Source organism: Pelodiscus sinensis, chromosome 3, assembly GCF_052426305.1.
Source record: "Pelodiscus sinensis isolate ZL-2025 chromosome 3, ASM5242630v1, whole genome shotgun sequence".
Taxonomy (NCBI): domain Eukaryota; kingdom Metazoa; phylum Chordata; order Testudines; family Trionychidae; genus Pelodiscus; species Pelodiscus sinensis.
The window spans coordinates 104,046,744-104,073,120 of record NC_143054.1 but is presented as its reverse complement, the minus strand read 5'-3'; the positions used below and the strand labels follow the sequence as shown (position 1 = coordinate 104,073,120).

The following is a 26,377-nucleotide window of genomic DNA, read 5'->3' as shown; positions in this document are numbered from 1 at the left end:
CTTAAAAATCATACTTTTGTCATACTCTCTGCCTTTGTTGCAAGTGAATTTAAGATTGATAGCTGAAAGATAGAAGACAAAAAAAACCCTTCCTTCCATGTTCTGTATTGTTTCACTATTGTCAGTTTCCTCTGTTACATACCAGTCTTTACACAGCAAAGGAGGGGAAACAAGAAGACAAAACAGAATTGTAAAACCACAATGATTGTCAGAGAGCCTCAATGAAGGTGTAGGCAGCTGAGACTATTTTTAAGCACTTTTTTTTTTTTTTTAGGCTGACTAGATTTCAAGTCAGTGGTACCCTTTTCCTTGATTAAAGGGAAGGACATTGCCTGGCGGCAAAAATGCTAATAGTTACATATTGCTGACTCAGAGGAAGATCCCAAAATTATCTGCTGAGGACTGAGCTGAACGAGGGTGGCAGTGTTGGAGTACGTAGTTACATTGCAGTTGTCTGCTAACTTGGTTAAAGCAAAACTGTTCCGGTTAGTTCTATATAAAGCCATAGTTCTCAACCTTCCCAGCCTATTGTGCACCTTTCAGGAGGCTGATTTGTCTTGTGTCCCCCAAGTTTTACCTCAGTTAGAAACTATTTGCTTACAAAATCAGGCATAAAAATACAAAACACTATTACTGAAAATACTGTTTACTCTCTAATTTAAAAAAAATCCTAAAACTGTTAACCCCTGCCCCCAAGTTTGATAAACTCTGATATAGTGTCTAGAGCAGTATATGCATGTGATTGTCTGTATGAAAATTTTAGTTTGTACTGACTTTCCATATAGCCAGTTATAAAACTAGGCAACTATCTAGATGAGTTGATGTACCCCTCTGGAAAACCTCTGTGTATCCTCAGGGGTATAGAATCATAGAGCTGGAAGAGACCTCAGCAGGCCATCAAGTCCAGCCCCCCGCACAAGGCAGGACCAGTCCCAACTAAATCAACCCAGCCAGGGCTTTGTTAAGCCGAGACTTCTAGGGATGGAGATTCCACCACCTCCCTAGGTAACTCATTCCAGTGCTTCACCACCCTCTTAGTGAAATAGTTTTTCCTAATATCCAAGCTAGACCTCTCCAACTGTAACTTGAGACCATCACTACTTTGAACAGCCTCTCCCCATCCTCTTTGGAACCTCCCTTCAGGAAGTTAAAGGCTGCTATCAAATCCCCCCTCGCTCTTCTTTTCTGCAGACTAAACAAACCCAAATCCTTCAGTCTCTCCTCACAGGTCTTGCGCTTCAGCCTTCTAATCATTTTGGTCGCCCTCCGCTGGACCCTCTCCAATGCGTCCACATCCTTTCTACAGTGGGGGGCCCATAACTGGACACAGTACTCCAAGTGTGGCCTCACCAGAGCGGAATAAAGGGGAATAATCACTTTCTCTAGATCTGCTGGCAATGGTCCTACTAATGCACCCTACTATGCCATTAGCCTTCTTAGCTACAAGGGCACACTGTGGATTCATATCCAGCTTCCCATCCACTGTAATCCCCAGGTCCTTTTCTGCCGAACTGCTACTTAGCCATTTGGTTGCCAGCCTATAACAATGCTTGGGATTCTTCCGTCCTAAGTGCAGGACTCTGTACTTGTCCTTGTTGAACCTCATCAGATTTCTTGTGGCCCAATCCTCTAATCTTTCTAGCTCACTCTGGAACTTATCCCTGCCCTCCAGTGTATCTACCTCTCCCCCTAGCTTAGTGTCATCTGCAAACTTGCCGAGGATGCAATCCATCTCCTCATCCAGGTCATTAATAAAAATGTTGAACAAAACCAGTCCAAGAACAGATCCTTGGGGCACTCCGCTAGAAACCGACTCCTAGTTGATAATCATTGATATATAAGATCTTAATTATTTCCCTGAGCCATGCTAAACCATCCCATGTTTCAGGGACATGTTAAAGTATGATTCTACCCTGAAAAGTGACTATGTAAAAATAGCATTTGTTTTTTAATGAGTGGGTCTGTTTCTTATTTATACTCAGTGTCCTATCTGCTGCCTTTAAGGACAAAAGTAAGTTATTAAATCTGCTAGCCCAGATGCGCCAATATAGCTAAGATAAAGAGGGCTGGATTTGCCGTTTCTTTGGCATCCTCAGCAGAACAGAGTTCCAATAAACTAAGCTCATCTGAAGGGAGAGGAGTTCATTGGTGTCGCTGAGAACATAACTTGGCTTTTGATATCTTTCCAAATAGTGACACTTTCATTTGCTGTCATGGTGGAACATATCACTGGCCTCCCTGTCAACTAGGGCTATTGTCTGAATCTCCTGACATTTCTCTATCTCTTCCACATGTGCGTGCACTATATCCATTTCTTTCCATACAGCTGTGATATCCATTCCTTCTTTTCTATCCAGACAGAAAGTTTGGTCATCCATATCCTCATCTTTGAGTATAGTAACTACTTTAACAGTCTCCTCTCTGGCCTTCCTAATACCCAAATTCTTCCCTCGGCATTGTGAAAAGTGCAGGCACTGAAAATTTAAATTTTTCTTGCTAATTGAAACCAGATAATAGAACTTGGGTCTCTGGTGTTTTAGGTCCCTTTCTTAACCTCTAAGGCCATTCTAAGTTTTAATTAAAATGATTGGGATGATAACTGTCTTAACGCAGACTGAATATAAAATAATGCACTGCTGTCTTCCAAAGCCTGTGAACAGACTCTTTTGGTGCTCTTGTTATGCTCCCCTCTTACACACCCTGAAATGGAGTGAAATTAACAAGACTGGCCAATTTCACCTCTGCTATTGGAGACAATGGGGAGAACACGGAGACTATCAAGAACCAAGGCAATTTCCACTGGAAACCCTGCATCTCTGGCAGGAAAGATCAGGATGAATCCAGGTCTTTCCACTGGTTTGGAATGCTATAAGAAAGAGAGGAGCTGAAGGACCCAGTGACAGTGCATTGATAACATCTTTCTAAACAAAAGGTATACAAAGAACATAAGGTGATGCTGAAGAATATGAGTAACTTCATTTATTACACCAGTACATATATGGGGCATTAAGCTGGATCCAAAGTCTACTGCACAGTCCCCTGGGTTCTGCAACTCTGTGACGTGGTGAACTGAAAGTCTTGCAATTGCTTACATAAAAACTAGAGCTTTTTGAAAATATTAAATATGAAAATGAATAATACAAGTAGTGCAGAAGCCTCTCATGCATTTTGATATTTTATATTAGATACCTGTATTGTTTCTGCTTTTTCAGATTTTGATAGGATATTAATGTTTGTATTGACATAACATTAGCAGCGCTGGCATTTATCAGTGAGGCGATAGGAGGATTTGGCTGCTTGTCAGGGAATAGTTTGAGGCTTGAGGCTTTGATGGAAGCATTTGGGATAAGTGAATTAGCTGGAAGTTTTTTGCAGAAATACTTAACAGTAAATAGTTGACATTTAAGATGTTTCCTTCAGGATCCAGAGTTAACTCTCCATTGACATGATTGAGACAGTTCACATCTCAGTGTTGTTTCATGTTGTGTGCAGAGATTGAGCCTTGAAAATATGAAGACATCTTCAACATGAGGACTAGAAATCATAGTAAGGAAGAAATCTTAAATTCTTAGAAATCTTAGAACACAATTCTGCTGCCAGGGGTAGATTCTATATAGCAAATTTCACAAACACACACTACAGAGGAACCTCTCCACAGTTTGAACATCAATGACAACAAACTTTGGGAAGTAAACTGAAAATCTAGGTCATAATGAAATTGGAACATAATAAAATAACGAGATGGCAAATAACTCTGACTTGTAGCCTTCACTGGGGAAATTAAGAATAGAGATTAAGTTTGTTTATGAAATGTCAGAAAGTTATTGAAGCTTGACTGAGCAGGGAAGTAATTAACTTCCCATGGAGCTTGTTTTTCTTTCTTACCTCAGATGAACTAGCGGGCATCATATTATGCTGTCTGAATGTGTGTGTGTGTCACGGTTAGTATTCTGCACTGCCAGTGGAATTTAGGAAGCAGATGAATTTGAATGAACCCTGAGGAGGTCTGCAGAGCTCTTTCCTTGTCTTGAGGAAATGTGTGGCTGTTCATCTCAGCCAGGCCTAACAAAAACAATAAAGGAGAGGAGGTGGGTCTTGTATCTTTGTATTTGCTCCTCAAAAACTCTGAAATGAATGCCCTGTTTTCCTAAAAAATTGAATGGTTATGCCTAATTAGCTTTGTGATACCCTAGGGAATTCACTGCTTCTGTTTGACAGCTGAAAAGGAGCACATGATACAGAGTGGGTCCTCTTTTGAAAACAAGGCAGAGCAAAGTTAGACTTTAGTTAACACAGGAATATTTGGAAAATAAAGCTGAAGGAAGATGACATGTTTCCTGCCATCTCACACTAACCTTATTCTGTAAAAATATCATTTGTAATCTGGTAAGAGTCATTTCAGTTTAGGCTTGTGAATTATTTATACTGTATTATTCTTAAATGAAAAAAGTTTGATCTCACTATATTCTTCCCCATGAAAAATATAAACAAGACGGGCTTATTTCTTAGCTTTTTTTTAAACAAGAACAGAAATAATGAGGATTTTTAATGAAAGTAAAAAAGGTAATAATGAGAAATAGATTTTCCTTTGACTGACGTTTAAGGCTCTCTCTTAAAATTTTCCCACTCTTCATTTGTAGGTTGTAGTATTTGCAGTTCTTTACCTATATAAGAATTAGCTGAATTGCATTGGATATTTCAGTGACTTGTGTATTTTGCAACCTTAATATTCACAGAAAGTACCCTAATTAACAGGCAAACCGTCACCAAAACTTTTAAACCTGTCTATCTGTGCCATATGCTAAGAGAGAAATAAAAAATAACAGCTGCAGCTACATACAAGATTATTTCCTTGGGTAAAAGGGGAGTTTGTTGAGAACCACAGATCTAAATAATGCACATGATTCGCACCCGCACATAGAACTTGTATTACTTTTTAGGGCTGATGAGTTTCAGATATACATATTAAATTACCTATACAAATCATTCATATATGTGATAACATCACAGGAAAAAACAGTATGGGATTGAGTTAACCTTTTGCAAGAAGCAACACTTCTTTGACTCTCCTCACATTTCTCTGCCCAAAACTAGGCAGTGATATCTTCCCTCCCACTACTTTGGAACCCTCTCCCCTCATGCTCCCTTCTTCTCACCTATGCTCCATTTCTTCTTGCTCCAAACCCCCTCCACCAAGTGGTTGCAGTTCAGACTCTTTTTTGGGGGGAGGGAAACATATATCCCAACTAGCCCCCTAAAAAGTCAGGGGCTAAGCAAATCCTGGGTGGTTAACACTGGTGTTTTGTGTCTCTGTACCTCACTTTTCAGCATGCAGGCTTGAACCTCTAATGTTGACACCAAAATCACGGACCATCCATAAGTAAAACTGCCAGCTCTGTTAACATGCTGGATGGTGTGTGTACATGCCTGTGTCCTCCTAAGTGCGCATTTGGCTTGGTCAAGACTGGAAAATGCGTGTTCTGTAGGGGTTGTTCATTTGTAAGAATTATTCACTAAGGCCATGTGTACGCTAGGAGATTATTTCGAATTTACTAACTTCCACTTGTGGACACCCAATTTTATAAGTTCCAAATTCCATGTCACTTCCGTGTCACTATGGGGAAGAATTGAATGTAGTCTGAGGCAGGCTCCATTAATGTGGACGTGCTACCTCAGACTCAGAGCTCCAGGAAGTACTCTGGGAAGCTGCGGGAGGCCTCCCAGGAGCCAATTAGTTCGAATTAGCAGTACCAGAGCATCCAAACTAATGTTATTTTGGACTTAGAAGTTTGAGAATAGTGTTATTCCTCATGAAAAGCAGGACTACAGAGTTCAAATTCTGCAGCCCCTTACTCTGGAATAACAGGATTGGTAGTGTGGACACATTGCTTACAAAATCGACCTTGAGGGGTTAATGACGGACTAAGGTCCCAGTATAGGAGATTTGGCACTAAAACAATCAACCTGAAAAAAGTGTCCCTAAAGGGAATTGCATAGTGGCTGAGTCCTGCAGAAGATTACCTTTGCTGCAATAAGAGCCATAGACTGTTTTTCAATAAAATTGGGAATCATGTTTGTGACTCTGTTAACTTCCCCCAATATTTCTGAAAGTAATTTGATGTGACTTCATGTCAAACCATACAGGAAGGAAAGAGAAAAGCAGAAAACAAAAACAATTTTTTTATTTGATTTTTTTGAAATAGATTCAACTTTTAGCAATGAGGGAAGCATCTTTGTTTATGCTTATTAGAAATGTATATGTTAGAATACAGGGAGTGAATTCATTTGAACTGTACCTATTATGCATATGCATTTTGATAGCAACCAAAAACCACTCTGGCTTACCTTAAGCGTGACACACAAATTTTAGCCCTGAGAATAATCATAGAATCCTAGGGTTGGAAGAGACTTCAGGAAGTTATTGAGTCCAGCCCCCTGCCCAAAGCTGGACCAATCCCAACTAAACCATCCCAGCCAGGGCTTTGTCAAGCCCGGACCTAAAAACCTCTAGGGATGACCATTCTACTACCTCCCTAAGGGTAAATCATTCCAGTGCTTCCCCACCTTCCTAGTGAAATAGTTTTTCCTAATATCCAACCTAGACCTTCCCCACTGTAACTTGATAATCAGAAAAGGTTAATTTCTCATTTAACCTTCAAACAACTGGAAGTTAGATTTCAGTTACATTTCAACAGGATAAGAATGCTTAAACTTTGGATAAACTACTTAGTTTGAAAGAAGCAGAGAAAAAATTAAACTATGATACATGCACACACGGCCTTCCAATAGCTAAATTCACCTCTTTTTATAAATTCCACCACCATATGCTACTTCTGTGTTTTTCATAAAAATGGAAAATCTTCTAAATTCACTTCTTGATTGATTTCACCATTGTAAAGTTGGTGTGAGAGTGAATGAGTGGAGAGCGAGAATTTAAGACCGGAAAGTGAAAGTGTCCATTAACCAAAAAATATAAAAATAAAAGGGATTTCCATTGATTACTTTTTCTCTTAGCTTGGATGTAGTGCAGTTATAGCAAATTGCAATATTAAGATCACTCACTTTTACTAAAGTAAAATGTATTAATAATAGCAACATGTTAACCTATGATTTTAAAGTTTTAACCCTTTAATTGCATACATTGCTTCAGAAGGGCATCAGAAATGGAAGCTCACACGGAGTCTGGTTCTAGCCTTCACTCTGGTTGCTGAAAAGCAGCAAGGAAGCCAGCAGAACTAGCTCCTTAAATCCTCTGTTAGCGCAGGGTTGTCATAGCAGTTCTTATGTCAAGCTGTAATCTAGAGGGCATAGCTGGGGAAAAGTGGCATGGCTGGGAAGACTCCAAGATGTCAAACTCCTATGCGTAAAATACAAGCACTCTGCTATCTTTTTTAGGAATGACTTCAGAATTATGTGGTATACTGGCTGGCATAACATGTGTGCCAAGTATGTGTATGCACACTCCCTTTCTCTCCACCTAAATGTGATTACTTTTTAAAAGAAAATTTTAACTGTTGTCTATAAGTGAGTGAGACCATCCTCCACAACACCTACAATGTGAAAAAGTGAATCTGACTCCAGTGTACCTTTGGAGCTTCTAAGCTGAAGGTAGGGTCTGTGGCTTTTCCTCAGCTGTGAATCTCCTAACGTGCCAGAGTAGAGTGCCTTTCTACAGTCTCAATTGGAAGACTCATTTCCTGTGTGCCTTAGCAGTTCAGCAAAAAGAGCCGTTCTTCTTCGAGAGATGTCCCCATGGGTGCTCTGCATTAGGTCGGTGTGCTGCAGCCGAGCCTCAGAGTGAAGATTTTGTAGCGGTGTCCCTGGGGCCGTGCAGGTGTACACCAGCAACTGCGCACTGTTAGGCTGCAGTCATTGTGCATGCGCGAGCCTCCCCGCCACTCCTCAGTTCCTTCTCAACCACCTCCAGCTACAGACCGACTCAGCAGTGCTCCCTAGCTGCTTTGCGTCTAGATGACTATACTTCTTAAAACCAGTGAAATTCATCGTAGTTAATTAGTGAGTTTAAATACTTAATTAGTCAATTCCTTAATTAGTTAAAAAAATCATGTAATAGTATGCTGCACCTCATGTAAAGAGCCTATCCTGATATTGGATGATCACTCACAATGTATCTGCTGCCTCAGAGAGCAGCATAATGCCCAGAAATGCCCTCATTGTGCAAAGCTAAAATCGTGGGTACAGAAAGACCTAGACCTCTGGTTTTGGTTATTTTTATTGAAAAACTCGCTTAGACCAGCCTCTGGTCTGGGTCAGCACCCTGAGGAACTTAAGCAGTGGGGATCCAGAAAGCCTACCCTCCTTCCTTCCCCTGAAAAAGCGAGCCTCCTCAGCACAGTGAGGGCATTTCTGAGCATTATGCTGCTCTCTGAGGCAGCACTTAAACCCTAGTGAGCTAGGCATACCTGTAGAAACAGTCAGAGACTGCAGGAAGGGATTAACTGGGAGAAAAAGGGGAAAAAAAACCCTTATACTAATTTAGATTTTTTTTTAAACTAACAAAATAATTGATTAATTAAATAATTTAAACTCACTAACTAATTAAATACTATGATGAATTTTACTGGTTTTAAGAAGTATAGTCATCAAGACGTGAAGCAGCTAGGAAGCACTGCTGAGTTCCTCTGTAGCTGGAGGCGGTTGAGAAGGAACTGAGGAGTGGGAGGGGAGGCTCGCGCATGCGTGATGCCTGCAGCCTAACAGTGCGCAGCTGCTGGTGCGTGCCTGGACGGCCCCAAGGACACTGCTACAAAATCTCCGCTCAGAGGCTCAGCGGCAGCACATTGACCTAACGTGGAGCACCCTTGGGGACACTCATCTCGAAGAACATCAGTTACTATTGAGGTAAGTAACCTCCTCTTTTCTTGCATATTTAGGAGAAACTGACACCCACTGAGGAATAACTTTAGGCAGTGGTTCGCAAGCTTTACAGACTACTGTCCCCCTTTCAAAGTGTTTGATTTGTTTTGCATTACCCAAGAATCACCTCGCTTAAAAACTACTTGCTTACAAAATCAGACACGAAAATACAGAAGAGTCACAGCATACTGTTACTGAAAAATTGCTGACTTTCTCATTTGTTACCATATAATTCTAAAATAAAATCAATTGGAATATAAATATTTTACTTACATTTCAGTGTTATACATAAGCCTTGTCATCTGGGAGCAGTGAAACAACAGCAACCATTAAGTTTTTCTCCACATTGAGTCTATTTCTTTTCTTTATCTTTGATGGCACTCATAGCAGAAAATGAGACTTCACAAAAATAGGTTGACCCAAAAGATAATGGAACATAGTCCCCAAGGTCAGTGCAGATTTTCTATACTAAACACAAGAACAGGGTTAGTATGGAGTCATTAAACTTCATTTGCAAACTACAGTCTGAAGATAATTTAAGATTTTCTTAATGATTGTTGGAATGCTGCTAACATGCATTTGACAAAATGCATGGATTTCTTACCCAGCTAAGCTGAGCCAAGTAGTATTGAATGTTGGGGAAATGTGATTTGAACTTGGATATAAAATGTGCCAAATTATCTACATCTGAAGTGTCAAGTGCTTTTGTAGAAATAGTCAAAGCTTTTTTTCATTTTAAGGTGGCAAAACTGGAACTTATACAGCTTTATTTGAAAAAAATTCTACTGTCTTATGTTTATATGCAGGGTATTTTGTCTTTAAATGTCATTGCAAATGCTCTGGCTTCATACTTTTGTTTGATAGTTTCTCTGCAAAGGAAACACAAAGCTCAAGGTGGATCACCATTTGTAGGTGTGAAGACAATTGAATATATTCATTCCTTGCAGAATTAGGGGTTTTTTTCAGTCACTCTCAATTTCTTAAAATTTTCCACTGTTCCCACTACTACTTCCAGCTCCTTGTTTCAAACATGTGTCCATTTTTACATCACAACTGGATATACACCATCATAACTTCAACATAATTAGCGTGCTTGCACATAGCAGTAAATGACATAAAACATAGGTAAAACGTATGTATATGCACTTTGTTACCATATAATATCGAGAGCAATATAAAAAGTAATTGTACGGACTTGGCTAGTGCTTTTTTTGTGTAGCTTGTTGTAAAACTAAGCAGATATATAGATGAGGTTATATATCCCCAGAAGACCTCAGTTGAGGTCCATTGCCTTAAGAGTTTTACAACTGGGGAAGAAAGTCTTTGCACATTCCCCAGAAGAATGTGGCAGACATGAGGACTACATGGATGTGGGAGAATGACCTTTGTGATGTCTAGTTAAATAGTTCCAGATTATGAAATTTGCACTATTTGAAATTTATTGAGGCATATTTGTGCCTGAAGACTAAACCTTTTTCTTTCAATATATTTCTTTTTGGATCTGCAGTTATGGAAAATATTATTTCTCAAATACTACAATGTGTAAGGCATATGAAGGATTGTAGCTTAGTGCATTCACACAAATGGGCAGAGTTAAGTTTTATTTTGTCATTTCCTGACTTGAGCGCTTAACTGTACAATAATAATAATACTTAGCTCTTATATAGCACTTTTCATGAGTACAATCATCATGCTTTTCCAATGTAAGACTATTTTTGTATGGAATAGAAAACATAAGGCTACAAAAAATTAAAACATGAAATCATGGAGAATTTGAAAAAAATATTCTTCTGTTTTCTTGTTAGACAAGGAATCAGTTACTATAACTAAACACTGAAATTGAGTAACTAGAAAATTTTTTAGTGAGACTAAAATTATAGACTAATTAAGATGCCTTGAATAAAGTTCTTGGCCTCATAATTCCATAAGTGTAGTTAATGTGCTATTTTGCTCCAATATAAAATGAATTAGTTATTAATTCAGAGCTTCAGATACTTTATAAATGCATTAGACATGTAAAGCTTAGAACATGGAATGTTTCTTTCACAAACACATTTTCTGAAGTGGAAATGTGTGGCTATGGGCCAAGATGAAGAGAAAATTATTTGGGATTAACCGTTCACTAATTGAGTACTTTGAATTTCTGCCAAGGAAATTACATTCTGAAACAAGCTTTTCAAGCTCTCCCACAGTGAACTCTTCAGAACAAGCACAAAACAAGAAACCCTCATGTACTCTTAAGTAAGGAGAGTTAAGAACTACATCCATTAATATTGCTGCAATATTCTTCTAAGTATCAGAATATTTTAGAATAGAATTTGTACATATTATGTTCCATCAGATGAACTATTCTATCTCAGTCTAATGGTAAATAAATATGTACTGCAATTACAATGTATATTAGACAAATTCTTCCATGTTTAATCCTTCAGCCAACAAAAAACCTTGCACAGGAGGAGCCATTTCAGATTTGGGGGTGGGGAGGATGACTTGTGTATGTTGTGATATGGTGGGAGAAGAGCATGAGGGGGGCAGACTGAGGACAGAGGCTTCAGAAGTGTTATCCAGCATGCTCAGTACAAACCAAGCACCAAAGGGGGAGGAGGAAATCATCCACACTGGCCCTTTCTCCCCACCCCCACACACATACATCCTCTCTATCCAGAGGCTACTAGGGCCAGGGATGTTAAATTCAGATTAATTAACTAATTGAATAGTCGATGGGATTTCCATCAACTATTTGATTAGTCTGTAAGAGCACCTCCACCTTTGAACTGTAGCAAGAGCACGGGGCTTCTTTTTGAAATTTCAAAAGCAGAAGCAAGCCCGGGGTTGGTGGGGACTCCCCCTGCTTCCTGTGGTGCCTCAGACGTTGAAATGTACAAGAGTCCCACTGAGGCTTTTGTACATTTCAAATGCAGTATTGCAGCAGAAGTGGTGCAAGTGGAGACTGCTTCAGTCCCCATTAGTGCTGTTACCTGCTGCGTCTCTACCTCCCGCCATTTCTCGCTATGCCTTCTGATAGAGGCAGTAAGGAGGGGGAAGCGTCTAGTCATATCACTAGTTGACTAGTCTCTTACATCCCTAACTAAGGCACTGGAAAATTTTAAGTTGCCTGCCCAAAAAGTGTAGCAGGTAGCTGACAGGAGCACTGTATCAAATTTCTACATAAAAGAAATAAAATAAAATAAATATTAAACCTACTCAGATCTAACACTAGAATATTGTGATATCATGTGGCAAGTCACTTAAGGGACAAAGGTTAGCCTTAACATTTTAATATATATTCTTACTTTATTACTAACTCTGGAAGGAAAAAGACCCTGTCAGGATTCCTGGGCTCTATCTCACTCTGGAAGAGGAGTGTGGTTTAGTGGGCTTCAGTATGGGGCAGATACATTCCAGCTGTATATAAGAACATCAGCATGGCCATACTGGGTCAGACCAATGGTCCTTTTAGCCCTATATCCTGTCTTCCAACAGTGGCCAATGCCAGGTGCTTCAGAAGGAATAAACAGAAGAGGCAATCATTATGATCCATCCCCTGTTGCCTATTTTGTTTGTTTGAAATCTGCTGCCTATAAATTTAATTGGATCGTCTTCTTGTGTTATGTGTGAAGGAATGAATAACATTTCCTTATTCTATTTTTCCACATCATTCATGATTTGCTAGACCTCTAACATATCCCTCCTCCACCCTTTAGTCATGTCTTTTCCAAGCTGAAAAGTCCCAGTCTTGTTAATCTCTGCTCATATGGAAGCTGTTCCTTACTCCCTAATAATTTCTGTTAACCTTCCTGTACCTTTTCCACTTCAATATATCTTTTTTAGATGGGGTGACCCGATCTGTATACAGTATTCAAGATGTAGGCATACAATGACTTTGTATAGAGGTAACACGAGGGACTGAGCCCAGGCTCCGCACGGCACTTCCCCAGAACCTGGGGTCAGCTGGGAACTCCCCAGCCATGGCATTTCAAAGCAGCAGCGCTGCACAGAGCCTGGGTACGGGCTCCGTGCAGTGCTGCTACTTTGAAGTTCTCCCTCTCCCTCCCCCCATCTAATAGAGGCAGCAAGGGAGGGGGAATCGACTAGTTGACTCGTCCTTAACATCCTTAGTCCAGACCACAACTGGATGGAGGAGCCACTCTTGTGAGAACAATAAAGGTGAGTTGTACTCTCAATGCTCTGTTCCATTTGGGAACTTAGCTGTTGTATTTTGGATCAGCTAAGTGTTGTAGATAGTTTTGTGGTCAGCCCTAAACAGTGGATTGTAGGAATCCAACCTATAGTGATCAATCATGTTTAAGTCCTTTAACAGGAAAAGACCCCATTTTCTTCCTAGCCAAAAGGTAACAGTGGCTAGAAACAGTTTTTTGGTTTGGATGTCAAAAGTATGAGCTGATATGTTTGGCTTCACTTATATTCACTCTCCAGGCCAATGCAGAATTTAACAAAATATCAGAAAAATAGAGGCAAGATCCGCTGGACTATTTATTATCTTCTAAGGGAACACACAGAAGCCACATCACCTGGGACACTTAAAAACACAGTGTGGACTAAGCACTAAAAAATACAGGGGACAATCTTGTTCTCATCAGTGCAGAGATATACTAAGTGACATAGCAAGTCTCTATAGATTCTGTGCTTTTTCTTGCATGTTTATACATTATCATATAGTCCTTTAAACTTGAAATGGAATCCATTAATCTTGGGTAGATACGTTTAATAATTTAAGAAGGTAATGATATGGAAGAAACATGGAGCAATATGTTCAAGTTATTATTAAAACTGGAAAATCATTGACAGAATTTTTTTGTAAACCTATTTCCTTTTCACCCCCAACTTACGCAAGTTCACAGCATGTCCATGTCTGTTTTCTATAACAAAATGTTCTATATTGCAGGGGAAAAAAATCTATTTTAACTTGAGTAGTTTAAAAGAGTACATAAAACCACTGCAAATTGTCACCAGGAAGTTGGTACCATATTGGGATTATAGTAATTTACAGGGTTTTTTTCCTGTCAATGTTTCAACTAGTAGTGAGTTATGAGTTCTTTTCATGTTGTTTTCTCATGGGAATTAATTGAAAATGGGCATATTTCAGAATTTTTGAAAGAAAATGGTGGAGGGCACCCTTATGTTAACTCCTGAAAAGACAGACGCTCTGAACAATCTGGTATTTTCCTACGTGGGCTCAAACTTTTATTCTTGGCATAACCAATATTCAACTGAAGTAAGTGGGGAATTTTTGGTGAACTATCCAGGCTCAGGTTCCGAATATGTGAGCAAAAGGATTGTAAATATTGCTCTACAAAGTTAGCGCCAGTGGTCTAACTATTACATAGCTAAATGATCGAGTGTTTTTTCATATCCCAGAAAATAAAATGAAGTAAATACTGGGAAAAATAAATGTTAGCAAACTTTATGAAACCAACCCTAGCATCCTTTAAGTTTTATGGCTCACCAAATGCTCAGTGTTACCCACTGCAAATTTCTTACTAGATTTTTGGGAGTGTGCCTCTAGAGTTCACTTCCTCTTCTGAACAACTGCCAAATTTATGCTGAGTCAGGCATGCAGTATCTCTGAGAATGGAGATCAGTTTCTTCCCTTGGGAATGTATATTGTGTCTGTCCCTCACCTAAGTCTCTATCACGAATTCCAGATAGCTAACAAAATACTTTGCACATGATTAAAAATAAGGGAGAAAAAATCACAATGAATAAATAAGTTGATAAAATTATGGCTGGTCTAGAACTAAGATAATCATAGGTAGATTCCATTTAAAATATCAATATATGGGTTAAATATGATGACCAAATCTTCCAGTGTATCAAGTCATTCCATGACTGACTGTTCAGACGTTTTCCCCACAATCAGAGTCTCATGTCTAATCTAGGTCTCCTTCTGTGGTCAGTTTTCTTAGGCCATGTCTACACTACAAATTTACGTTGACTCGTTATGTCAGCATTCAGCTGCCGCAGTTAGCATATTGCTTGTGTGTGCACATGCTTATTTCCTTGTTGGCAGTGTGTGTATTATGCAGGAGTGCTTGTGTTAAAGCAGAGTGCAGTGCACCATGGGTAGGGATTCCAGTGTACAAGTTACTACTGTCCAATGTGCTGTCTTTTGGGAAGCATTGGCAATGCCTGATGGGGCTGAAATGAGCTGTGCATGAATGACTTGGAGCATGGATTTCAACTTCCCAATTTTAACTGTTTCCAGTTTGTGTTATCTGTATCCCATAATTTTTGTGCTTCCCCTACCTCTCCCCGCCCTCCAAAAAAAAAATCCTACAAATCCATATGGGACTTGCCACTGTTCACGAACTCGGAAAGAAGCATGGGGCCTGCATAGCTCTGTCCTAATGTCATTCTTGAGTGTTGCAAGCACAGGGTACATGATTCAGGAGAATTGAGAATGTTAAAATGCCAGTAGTGATTCTGCAGGAGCCATTGCCCCCCTGGCTCCTGAAGCCACATGAACTGCACCAGGGAATGATTGCACTACCCGCGCAACAGATGCAGAATGACAGTTGTGTGTGCATTTGGTTGCTTGAAGGGTCACAGGCTCTGTTTACTCACAAGATTGGACCTTAGTGAGAAACATTTCCCAATGAACATAAGATATGTGATGCAAAGGGTGAAAAGTTTCCACTGGAGAGGAAATCAGAGGCAGTATGCGGAATTTGGCTCTCCAGATACAAAACGTATTAGAAGAATTCCACACAGAACTATACAGGTCAGGGAGGATTTGAAAGCCAATTTTAACAGTGAACCACAATTGTATGTATGTTGTTGGATCTGTGCTCTCACAGCCTTTTTTCCTCAGACAGGCATTGGTCCTGCTCTTTTGTGACTTAGTTGGAATTGTGTGGCGATTGCTATATATGTAGGAATACAGACTTATCAATGCACCAATTAATTTTGTTTCTGAAATATCCTATTAGTTGTGTGACATTGTGCAGTAACAGGTAATGCGTTGCTTTCAGAACTGCTGAGCACTCAGCAGCATATGTTGTGAACTAATAATGGTGAATAATGTTCCAAATAATAGAATTTTATTCTGTAACAAAATCACGGTGGAAGAAATAAGTGTGCTCTTCTTGAAACATTCAAGAATGAAAGTTTCATCAAAAGTTCTCAGGAGGATTCAAGGAATTTTGAATGCGTACATAAAAAGATAGTTACCTGTTTCCATAATTGGTGTTTTTCAAGATGTGTTGCTCATGTCCATTCAACAGTGTGTGTGCTCACCCCATGCACTGATGCCTGAAGATTTTTCCTCACCAATACTTGTAGGGAACTGGGGTCAGAGCCTCTTGGAATGGCTTGCACATGCCGCGCTATATAAGGCACTCTTGGGCCCGTTCCTCCTCAGTTCCTTCTTGCCGGGAAACTCCGACGGGGGAAAAAGAGGGAGAGAGGGTGAATGAAAATGAGCAACACATTTCAAAGAACACCAGTTACAGGAACAGGTAACCGTCTTTTCTTCTTTGAGTGCTTGATCATGTCTATTCACCAGTGTCTGTGAAGACGGATAGGAGTCTCAAGAACATGTGGATTGCAACAGAGCAACACCAAATGTCATTCCTAGCATGATGTGTAATCACATAGTGGGCTGTGAAGGTGTGCACTGAGGACTATGCTGCAGCACAACAGATGTCCTGGATGGGGACATTTGCTAAAAAGGCTCTGGTTGAATGAGCCTGGCCCAAGTCTGGGGTAGGGATGTTAGAAATGGGTTATTTTAATAACTGGGTAACCACAAATTCTTAGTGGTTACATAGTTACTACGGCTGGCAGCCAGTGCACTCCCGGTTCCGCTGCCGGAGAGCCTCGTCACCTCGTGCTGCTGCCTCTGTATCAGAGCTCCCTCTCTCCCCAGGGAACTTAGGTCCCCGATGGATAGGGACTCAGCAAGGGGGGGGGGGCAGGCAGTTCTGCAGAAACTGGCTCTCTGGGCATATCAGCTTCCGCCTGTTCCCCTCTTCCCCATGCTGCTGCCTACTGGTTAACCAATTAAACAGGATTTTACGTCTCTACTTGAGATTCTTCCAGAATCATCTTGACACCTACAATGGTACGGGGGAGGAGTCAGCAAGGTCATTCATAGCAGCTAACTCTTTAAAGCTGTGGGTATCCAACATGCTAGCCACATTGAACAATGTGGCTATTAGTCTGGTTGGGTGAGGATAGTTCACTATACCAATAGCCACTATAGTGGCTACTGCTTCAGAACTGGTTGGACACCATGGCTGCGTCTAGACTGGCAAGTATTTCCGCAAAAACGGCCGCTTTTGCAGAAAAACTTGCCAGCTGTCTACACTGGCCACTTTGAATTTGCGCAAGAACACTGACGATCTAATGTAAGATTGTCAGTGTTCTTCCGCAAAAATACAATGACTCTCCCATTCGGGGAAAAAGCCCTCTTGCACAAATACTTATGCAAAAAAGCCCCAATGGTGAAAATGGTGATCGGGGCTTTCTTGCACAAAACTGCGTCTAGATTGGCACGGACGCTTTTCCGCAAAAAGTGCTTTTGCGCAAAAGCGTCCGTGCCAATCTAGACACTCTTTTCCACAAATGCTTTTAACGGAAAAACTTTTCCATTAAAAGCATTTGCAGAAAATCATGCCAGTCTAGACGTAGCCCATGGCTTTAAAGGGAAAATACCTGGGGACCATTCAAAGGGTTATTCAGGAGTTCACAGTTTTGATGAATTGCAGAGGAATGGCATGGATTGATAAGGTCACTGACTTTGTGATTAGATACATCCTCCCTATAAGAGCAGTTCTTTGTTTCCTTTCTGCTTTTTGGCAGTTTTTTTCAGTAGTTTGCACACAACAAATCCCACAGTCTCTTTTCATACAATCTGAAACAAAAGCCACCATTATTCCACCTTAGCTCAGGAAACCAATCTAGGACCCCCAACACTTCTGCTGGCCTCTTAAGGTATACAGATAGCTGATTTATTTTAATGCTTCTAACATTAAATCACAAAGAGATGGGTGCTTTTTTGAATCTCAGCTACAACGGAGTTTCAAATACATCAAACAACGTGTACAGCAAGAAAAATCTGTTTCACAGCTAAATTGAGATTTTTAAATGAGGTTAATTTGTTTACCTTTGGAATGAAACATACTCAGTATCACTAACAAAAAAATCATCAGTTTCAACTATGGCAGTGTGACTGCACAGCCAAGAAGTAATAACAAAAAAGTATGCCCTGCAGAAATGATTCCCAGTTTTGTTGTAGAACCTGAACCGCTAGAGTGCTTTGAACCCTGACTGGTTTCTTAAGTCTGCTAAAAATATTTTACATTTACTTATCAACTAGGCCCACCGAGGGGCGAGATACTGGGGACAACTTCCCTAGTGCTTGGCAGTACAAAAGGTCCCAGAGCTCCTGGCCATGATTGTTGCTACTGTGGCAGCTGCTGGAGCCCCAGATCCTTTAAGTTGCTGCCGGATCACATGTGGTGCACTCTGGGTGGCTCTAAGAGCAGCAGAGGGGCACCCTCTGGGCAGCGCTGAGTACTTCCTAGCCCCAACCCTGTCCCTTATGCCTGAGCTGCTCCCTGCCCCCCAGCCTTGCCCAAGGCCAGAGCCTGTGTAGCACCAGACTCCAGTCCAGACTCTGCACCCTTTGTCTGCTCCTGCACCCAAAATTCTCTCCCAGAGCCTGCACCCCAATCCCTGCCCTGTACAAGAGCTTGCACTCCTCCTCACCCTGTCCTTCACCTATATTCCCTCCTAGAGCCCATTACCCTCTCCCACCCAAACTCCCTCCCAGAGCCTTAGGCAGCTGGCAAAGGTGTGGGCTCTGGGCACTGCCAAAATTTCTGCAAACCTTCAGCCTTTGTACTTGGATATTAATGATACCCTTTAAGGGGACTATATTAAATAGTGGTAAACAAAATGATTTTAAAAGTTGAAATCAGTCTTTAAATGGACTAAAATGAAAGTTTCATATAACAGGATATAAAAAAAAAAAAGATAATGTCGAAGGCAGGGGCAGTGAGAATAGTCTTTTATGCTGCATAAGCACACAGGAAGTACAGGCAGTCCCTGGGTTACGTACAAGATAGGGACTGTAGGTTTGTTCTTAAGTTGAATCTGTATGTAAGTTGGAACTGGTGTCCAGATTCAGCTGCTGCTCCGCTGCCCGAGCCCCTCCGCGGCTTTGCTCCGTGTCTTCCTGGTCTGCAGACCAGGGAGATGCGGAGCAGCTTTTCTTGCCCGGGAGTACACGTAAGTCGGATCCGCGTAAGTCGGGGACTGCCTGCATACGGATTTGAGAATTCATCCATGTGCCTCAATATTACCTCTCAGATCCTGCACCAGTCACAAACTCCTCCACCCAAATTCCCTCACACCCCATGCCCTCTCCTGTACCCTGATCCCTTTCCCCGAGCTCCTTTTTGCACCGATCTTGAGTCAGCTAACATGGTCAGCCATGGGTGCTTTATTGCAGTGTAGACATACCCTGAGAATTAAAGGAGGGGGGTAAAATGATCTCTGTATTTAACTAGTGTAAGGCTGCAAAGGGCTTTGGGTTCCATTCTAGAATGAGGGTGCTGCAAGTGAAAAGCTATTTTTGGTTTCCTTTTTATTCTCAGCTTCTTGGGAATAGAAGACTAGTACATTACTTTTGTAACTGGAAACTTTCTTCTTGGCTTATAGGGTGTGAGGACTGTGGCAAAAGCCTTATAGGAGAATGCAAACTTCATGGACCCCTCATCAGGGTTAAAGATAGGGTTATTCCCAGTCAAGCCCACCTTACCCTACCTCACTACCTCACCTTGCGAGTGCTGGAGCTGCAACCTGGGAACCAACAAAGTAAGTGTCTGTAGTTCTCTTCACTATGGCTTGGGGAAGGGACAAAAAGGTACTAACCCTGCTTGTTTTCATAATTAGTGGTGGCATTTAGTTCAGATAGTTCTAAACAGTCTATCTTAGTTCTCAGTTGACCACAGCTATGTCCCAGAACCAGCCCCCGATTGATATGCAGGGGTACATAGGCCAAACCTGAGCAGTGCTGTGACCCCATGCTCCTTGCGGCAATAGCACAAGGTTGGAGGCCTAATCAAATATATATTTTAAAGCCATTTCCAAGCTTTCATGGATTTTATTCACATTCATTAATTTCTGCAACCCCTGCAACAAAACTGTAACCCTACCTTTATAGAGTACTTCAGTTAATTGTGATGGTCCAAAGGGGGGGGAAAGAGGTTTAAGAAACAAAGTAGCTATTAAAGGAATGAAATTCAGAGGACATATGAAGATTCAGTACAGTTCACCTTTTCTGAATCTAAAGTCAGCATTGAAGAAAGATTGTATTGTTTCTTTCAGGCATCATGATAGTTTGCTTGAATTTGGAGAGAGGGGGAATTACAAACTTCTTGCTAATGTATAAGTTTCAGAAGGGCCGCCGAGTTAGTCTGTAACAGGAAAAACTTAAAAAACAACTAAAAGTTAAGTAGCACCTTAAAGATTAACAAAACATGTAGATGGTATCATGAGCTTTCATGGGCACAACCCACTTCATCATCTGAAGAACTGGGCTGTGCCCATGAAAGCTCATACCACCATCTACATGTTTTGTAAGTCTTTAAGGTGTTACTAGATATTTTGTTGTTTAAGTTTTTCCTGCTAATTTATAGATATTCATGAAAATTTAATTCTGTTTTGATAGTAATGCAGAAAATGAAGGTCTTCTATGCAGGACTATCAATGTTAATATTGTATGAGGGAATAATGGAATGCAAGATAGCTTGCTTTGTACTTTCATAACTATACACACTGTTGGAGAAAGAACTGTCAAACATACCAAGGTGCAGACCCCTGAGGAAGTGATATTTAGCAGCTTACAGTAGTGCTCCTGATGCTTAGGTCATTCTGAGTGGTTGATACTATTAGCCCCACAAGACTCATTGAATCAAATTTCCTAATGCACTTAAGTTCCACTTTAAAAAGTGACTGAAGAATTTACCGAGTAGAGCAGTGGTTCTCAAACTTTTGTATGGATGACCCCCTTTATAAATTAAAAAAACATTTTTTGTATGTATTACTATTATAAATGCTGTAGGTGAAGTAGGATTTTGGGATGGAGGCTGACAGTTTTTGACCTCCCAACATGTAATAACTTTAGCACCCCAGTTTGAGAACCCTGCTTTATTTTTCAGCCTGAATCTGGGAAAGGAATTCAATGCACGAGCCCTATTTTACACTAGTTCATTTCCCTTAGTTGAAGATAATTGGGATTTAGATTATGTTGTGTGTATTCTTCTTAGGCTGGTCTTATTTTTATTCACAGTCCTTGGAGTGTTTGCTAAGAAAGTTATACAGAAGAGAACTCAATTTGGTCCTTTTGTTGGGAAACTGTCTACAAAACTTACTCACTATGATGACAACAGGCTAGTTCTACAGGTAACTCAGAGGTTCAGCTGGACTTTGGAGGATTTCTTTGTAGAAGGGTTTGTAATATTTCAAATTTTTATTTGACGCATTTCTTTTTAAAGTGACCTGAACATCTCTGTTTTTCCTATTCAAGTGTCATATGCAAGAATATATTCATACTGCATACACAGTCAGATCCAGTTTCATAATTTTCAGGTCAATGTAACTTTAGACAACTGTTTTTTCAATTCTGATCTAGTGATGCATAATTTGATACCAACATAATATGTAATACAAACCAATTTGATTCTTTAGTGTAGTGCTGAGGGGTTGTATTGCATATGCTCAATCTAGAATCTGCCCAATCTATTTTTAAAATGTCTGTAACAAATGGCTTCTACTAGTTCAACGAGGGTGTTAATCCTCAGTCAAACAGATTTTGCTCTTAGGAACTTTTTCCATAGGAGTAGGAGAGAGAAGTGGAGCTTTGGTAAAATCTGTCCTCTTATATATAAAAAGCAGCCCACTCACACCAACGATTAATCTTTTTCTGTAGGGCGAGTCAGCAATAGTGGCAGCAACTGGGTAAGACTTAAGACACCATCTGCCTAGAGAAAGCTTGCTTTGGCATAAGACATTCTCGACACCTACTGGGCAGGCAAGCCCACAGACAACTGGGATGGTCCTGAAAGTGCCCAGCAGTAGCTGATACAATATACCCCGTTGGAACTCCACTAGCAAAGGCTGTCTATAGGTTCTTCCAGCAAGTTAAAGCTGTCCTCTGATAGTGCAAACACCTGGCCTGTTCTGGGGATGGGGTGGGAGGGTGAAGACACAGGTGCAGGGAGTATAATTTATAACAGCTATACCAGTATGAGTGAATCAAAGACTTTTTAGTTGTTTCTTCTTAGCTACCTTTTAGCCAATTTTATACAATTGCCTCCCCTCTTTCCTCTGTCAGTCCCTCTATTCTCCTAGGTTTTTTTAAAGATTATGTTCAAACTAGCATAGCTCTGGCTGATACCTTACTTCAAGATGGAGAGAAAGACATGAGACTTTACCCTGGATTCTTTCAGCACCACAGCAGGAGCTTTGCATTCTGTCTGCCAGAACCCTGAGGGTGACTGAGAACAGCATCCATCCAGCAGAAATGTATTGTCATTAGAAACTGTTAGATGGAAAGCTTCTAAAGACAACAGAAAAGCAGAGAGTTGAGAAGCAATTATATGAAACACTCAAAAGCTTTCAAATGACCAGTGAAGCAGATAAATTACATATTTGTGCATGAAGTGTCAACATACAGAGAACGGAACATACCACTGCAGCAAGACAATCCATCTTTTAGTGTATGTCACTGAAGGGTGACATCCTGGCAGCAGATTTGAAGTATTTTGCCCAACACATTCTTTTTTTATATTGAAAAGGAATCCAAAAGGAATAATGTGAAGCAGAGAGAATGAGACACTTTCCAGGCATTGTCATTCATTAGTATGGCTTCATAATTGGTATGGAAATACAGCATGTGGCCAATCAAGAGGGATGAATGTTGAAATATCAACATACTGGCTGTTACCAAATTAGGCTTGTAATGTGAATTATATTATTGTTCCATGCAAATCAAAACTTCAGGACAGCATTGAAGATTGAGGTATCAAGCACTTAAGCTTTGAACTGTAACACATTTCCTATCTTACTCCCTGTCTGCTTGTGCTTAAACTTAAAATAACATACTTTAGAATGATATAAAAAGATAATAATTAATATAACCAATAATTACATATTTCAAACAAATACCTGCAGTTATTTCTGTACCTGGGCCCCTCAGAAATTGTTTAGTCTCAACTTTCTTTTCCAGGTGGCTCATTTAAAAGTAACATTTATTGTTTCTCAAAATATCTTTGTATATAATTTTATATATATGAAAAAATATATATATATAAAGCATTGCCCTTGATTCAAATTCAACACAAAACAGAGTGTCTTCTTTTCCACAGCTCTGTTATAACTCATCCATTCTCTCCTACTCTTTCTTCTTTTTCTTCAGGTATTGAAAGATGAGAGAAAGTACTTTCTGGATGCTCCCAGTGAAGACTGTGGCAATTGGATGATGTTTGTCCGACTGGCCCGGAACCAGGAAGAACAGACCCTTGTAGCCTATCAGTATGGTGGAGAAGTCTATTTCACAACTGTTAAGGTAGTTAAGACTGAGCCTCCTTATATGATTACCGTTCACAAGATAGTTTACTGTAACCAAATACTCAAAGGAGCCTGGCTCACCTTATTAGAGATGTGAGGCCAATTATACTTAAGTAACCTCCTCTCCATTACACACATCCCTTGATATCAATTAATGTACAAAGAAACAGGCAGCTTACTGGGATTTCTGACTAGAGCTAATGTGTCATGGAATCTGCTGCAAGGGATAGGAAAGAAAACTATAACAGTGGTAAAAAAGAATAGCTCAAGTTGCATTACTGATATCTGAATTTGTGATGAGCCTGCTCAGAAAGTACAGGTTGTACCTCCCTAATCTGGGAGTCTCCGGTCTGGCAGCATCTGTGGTCTGGTAGGACCACGGATGTTCCTGGACCACAGGAGCGGAACAGGAGCGTAGTGGGGGCGGTGGGGCAGCGACTTAGCTGCGTCGGGGCCAAGGGATGAAGAGTCCCTGATTAGCTTGCTGTTCATTGTACAGTTGATTGACCATCCAACAGGCTAGCTAGCACTGATGCCAGACTATCTGGGAGTATCCCAGAAACAGCACAGGTTTGAGATGCAGCTGTATCACACATTTATAACTCACGATACAAATATGATACATACATATAAACAAGGATGTCATATTTAGCAAGTCATAACTTTTCCACTGATACCTCACATGGAATAGCTTGTAAGACTTACTGCAATTTTATAACATTAGTATCAGTAATATTACAAATGGCCACCCATATGCCATATAGCATCACATGAGCTGTCACTAGGGCTGTTAAATGATTAACTGGTAAGTACATCCCTCTCAGTGAACTCTCGTGGTGGTCGTTTTAACATTCCTAGCTGTCAATGATTTAAGCAGATATTCAGAGAACAATTTCTGTAAAGGTAACAACTAGACTACCATCTGTTTTAAATAGGATGTAAAAGTTTCCTGTAGAAACAAAGACAATGTAAGTAAATACTGGGAATTATTTTCCATTCACAGCCAATTGAACCCCACACAGAATTAAAAGTGTGGTATGCTGCAGATTACGCCAAGTTCATGGAAGCTTCTCCAGTTGTCATCAAAGAAGAATCAGATATTTGTGCTTTATCACCAGTTTTAACTGTAAGTGTCCAAAGATTGCATCCAACCCAACATTTGACCTTATATCAGAAACCCTACTTGCTCACTTTGCCTCAGTTCACATGACTGAAAATGATCGTCAACTAGTCTAACATTAAATTAACAGTTTCACTCAAATAACAAAGGGAAAGCATTATCTGGAGATATATTACTTTGTATACTGTACTTGTACTCTAAACAGAGCATAAAACAGTGCTGGCATATACTGGTAAGCTTTGGAAAGACTCACATGCTAGCATGTATTCTTGGGAAATAGAGTACACCAGTTCTTAAAATTCTCCTTTGACCTACTCTAGCTTACACCCTAGCTCTGAGAAACATGTTGCAGCCTTACCCCCACATGTTAGAGCACAAAGACTTTTTATTTTCCTTTTTCTCCAACCCACAGGCTCATGGTTTCTGTACAGCTGCAGTATTGCTGAATGCTCTCAGCCTAAAATTAAGTGCAAAACTGACTCAGCCTTAATTATGGAACTGTGACTGTGCTTCCATAAGAAGAATAAACATAGAGACACTGAAATGAATTATGTGAAGAAATAAAATCACCAAAGGCTCAACAAGAGCTAGAATAGCAACAAACACCGGACACTACTATGGAAATAATCATTTACCCAATCATTTTTTTCCATGCTTGTACATGGCTAAGATTAATATGACTCAAACTGAACAGCAGTCTGGGTGTCACAGTTACGTGTCAGACAACACAGGGCTGGTGAGAAGACTGATCTCTCTTTTTCTCTCTCTCTCTATAATGCTTAATCATGAGGAACTGTTTCTGTTCTCATTGCAGAGAGAGTGTGCCAACGCCTGGATATGCTCCAATTGTAGTAACGTTTTTGGGACTTTTGCTCTGCTGGAATCTCACCACTGCATCAGTAAAGACAAAGCACTTCTCCGCAGCTTCAGACCAGCAAATAAACTAGGGCCTCTAAAAGCAAAGGGCAAAATCAAAGGCAAACAGAGAGAAACTGGTTTGGACAAAAGCAATGCCCCGTACTATAAGGCCATTTCCTGCTCCCCTAGTGCAAAACCTACCTATGCCAGCTCAGGAAGTGTTTGTGGTTCCATTGTGACTTTTGTGCCTACATGGAGAAATGGTCAGTCTTCACTACTGACGGAAAGAGAAGTGGAGCAGCCCGATAGTTATCATTGCCAACTCTGTGGGAAGATATTTGTTTCCACTGAAAAGCTCAAGGTGCATTCTTATGGCCATACAGGAGAGCGTCCCTACAGGTGTTCTCAGCAGGGATGCACAAAAGCTTTCATTTCCAAATATAAGCTGATAAGGTACATCTCCTTAAGGCATAGCATCCCTTCCTGGTGAGAGTGTGGGGAAGAACAGATATCTTTTCTTGGTTTGCACTTGTGGGTTATGGTGTAAACTCCATTGGTCATTTCTGTATAAGATGGTAAGATTTAAATATATGCTGTTCATGGTTCATCTGTAAAAAAAAATTTGCTGTCATGCTGTCATGTGTTCTTACAACTATCCATTCTGATAGTGTGTGTATACATCCCAAGTCAGGTGAACTAATGAAACCTTTCTTCAAAGGAACTTTAGCACTTCACAAACATTATATGATTATGTCTCACCTTGCTTCTGGGAGTGTCACACCCTTTTTACAGATGAGAGAACAGGCACAGGGAGGATGAATTAATTTCCCATTGTGTTCCAACCAGTCAATGGCAGAACAGTATGTATTCCAATTCCCAATCCTGTTTTAGCCACTAGCCTCCCTGAAGTACAATTATAATTGC

General features: G+C 40.4%; 1 protein-coding gene across 3 annotated transcripts in view; it reads left to right on the top strand.

Moving 5' to 3' along the window:
• Positions 1-26,377, top strand: part of PLAGL1 (PLAG1 like zinc finger 1) — a 37,588-nt gene that overhangs the window by 6,710 nt on the left and 4,501 nt on the right. The window contains exons 3-7 of one of the 3 annotated variants that reach the window (XM_075924326.2): positions 19,564-19,719; positions 21,197-21,309; positions 23,324-23,473; positions 24,479-24,601; positions 25,410-25,906. In XM_075924326.2, coding sequence (XP_075780441.2) covers positions 19,564-19,719; positions 21,197-21,309; positions 23,324-23,473; positions 24,479-24,601; positions 25,410-25,906 — 1,039 coding nt within the window. Of the gene's footprint in view, positions 1-19,563; positions 19,720-21,196; positions 21,357-23,323; positions 23,474-24,478; positions 24,602-25,409; positions 25,907-26,377 lie in introns of those variants that run through there. The other 2 variants (XM_006139326.4, XM_075924327.2) reach the window with 2 other exon arrangements.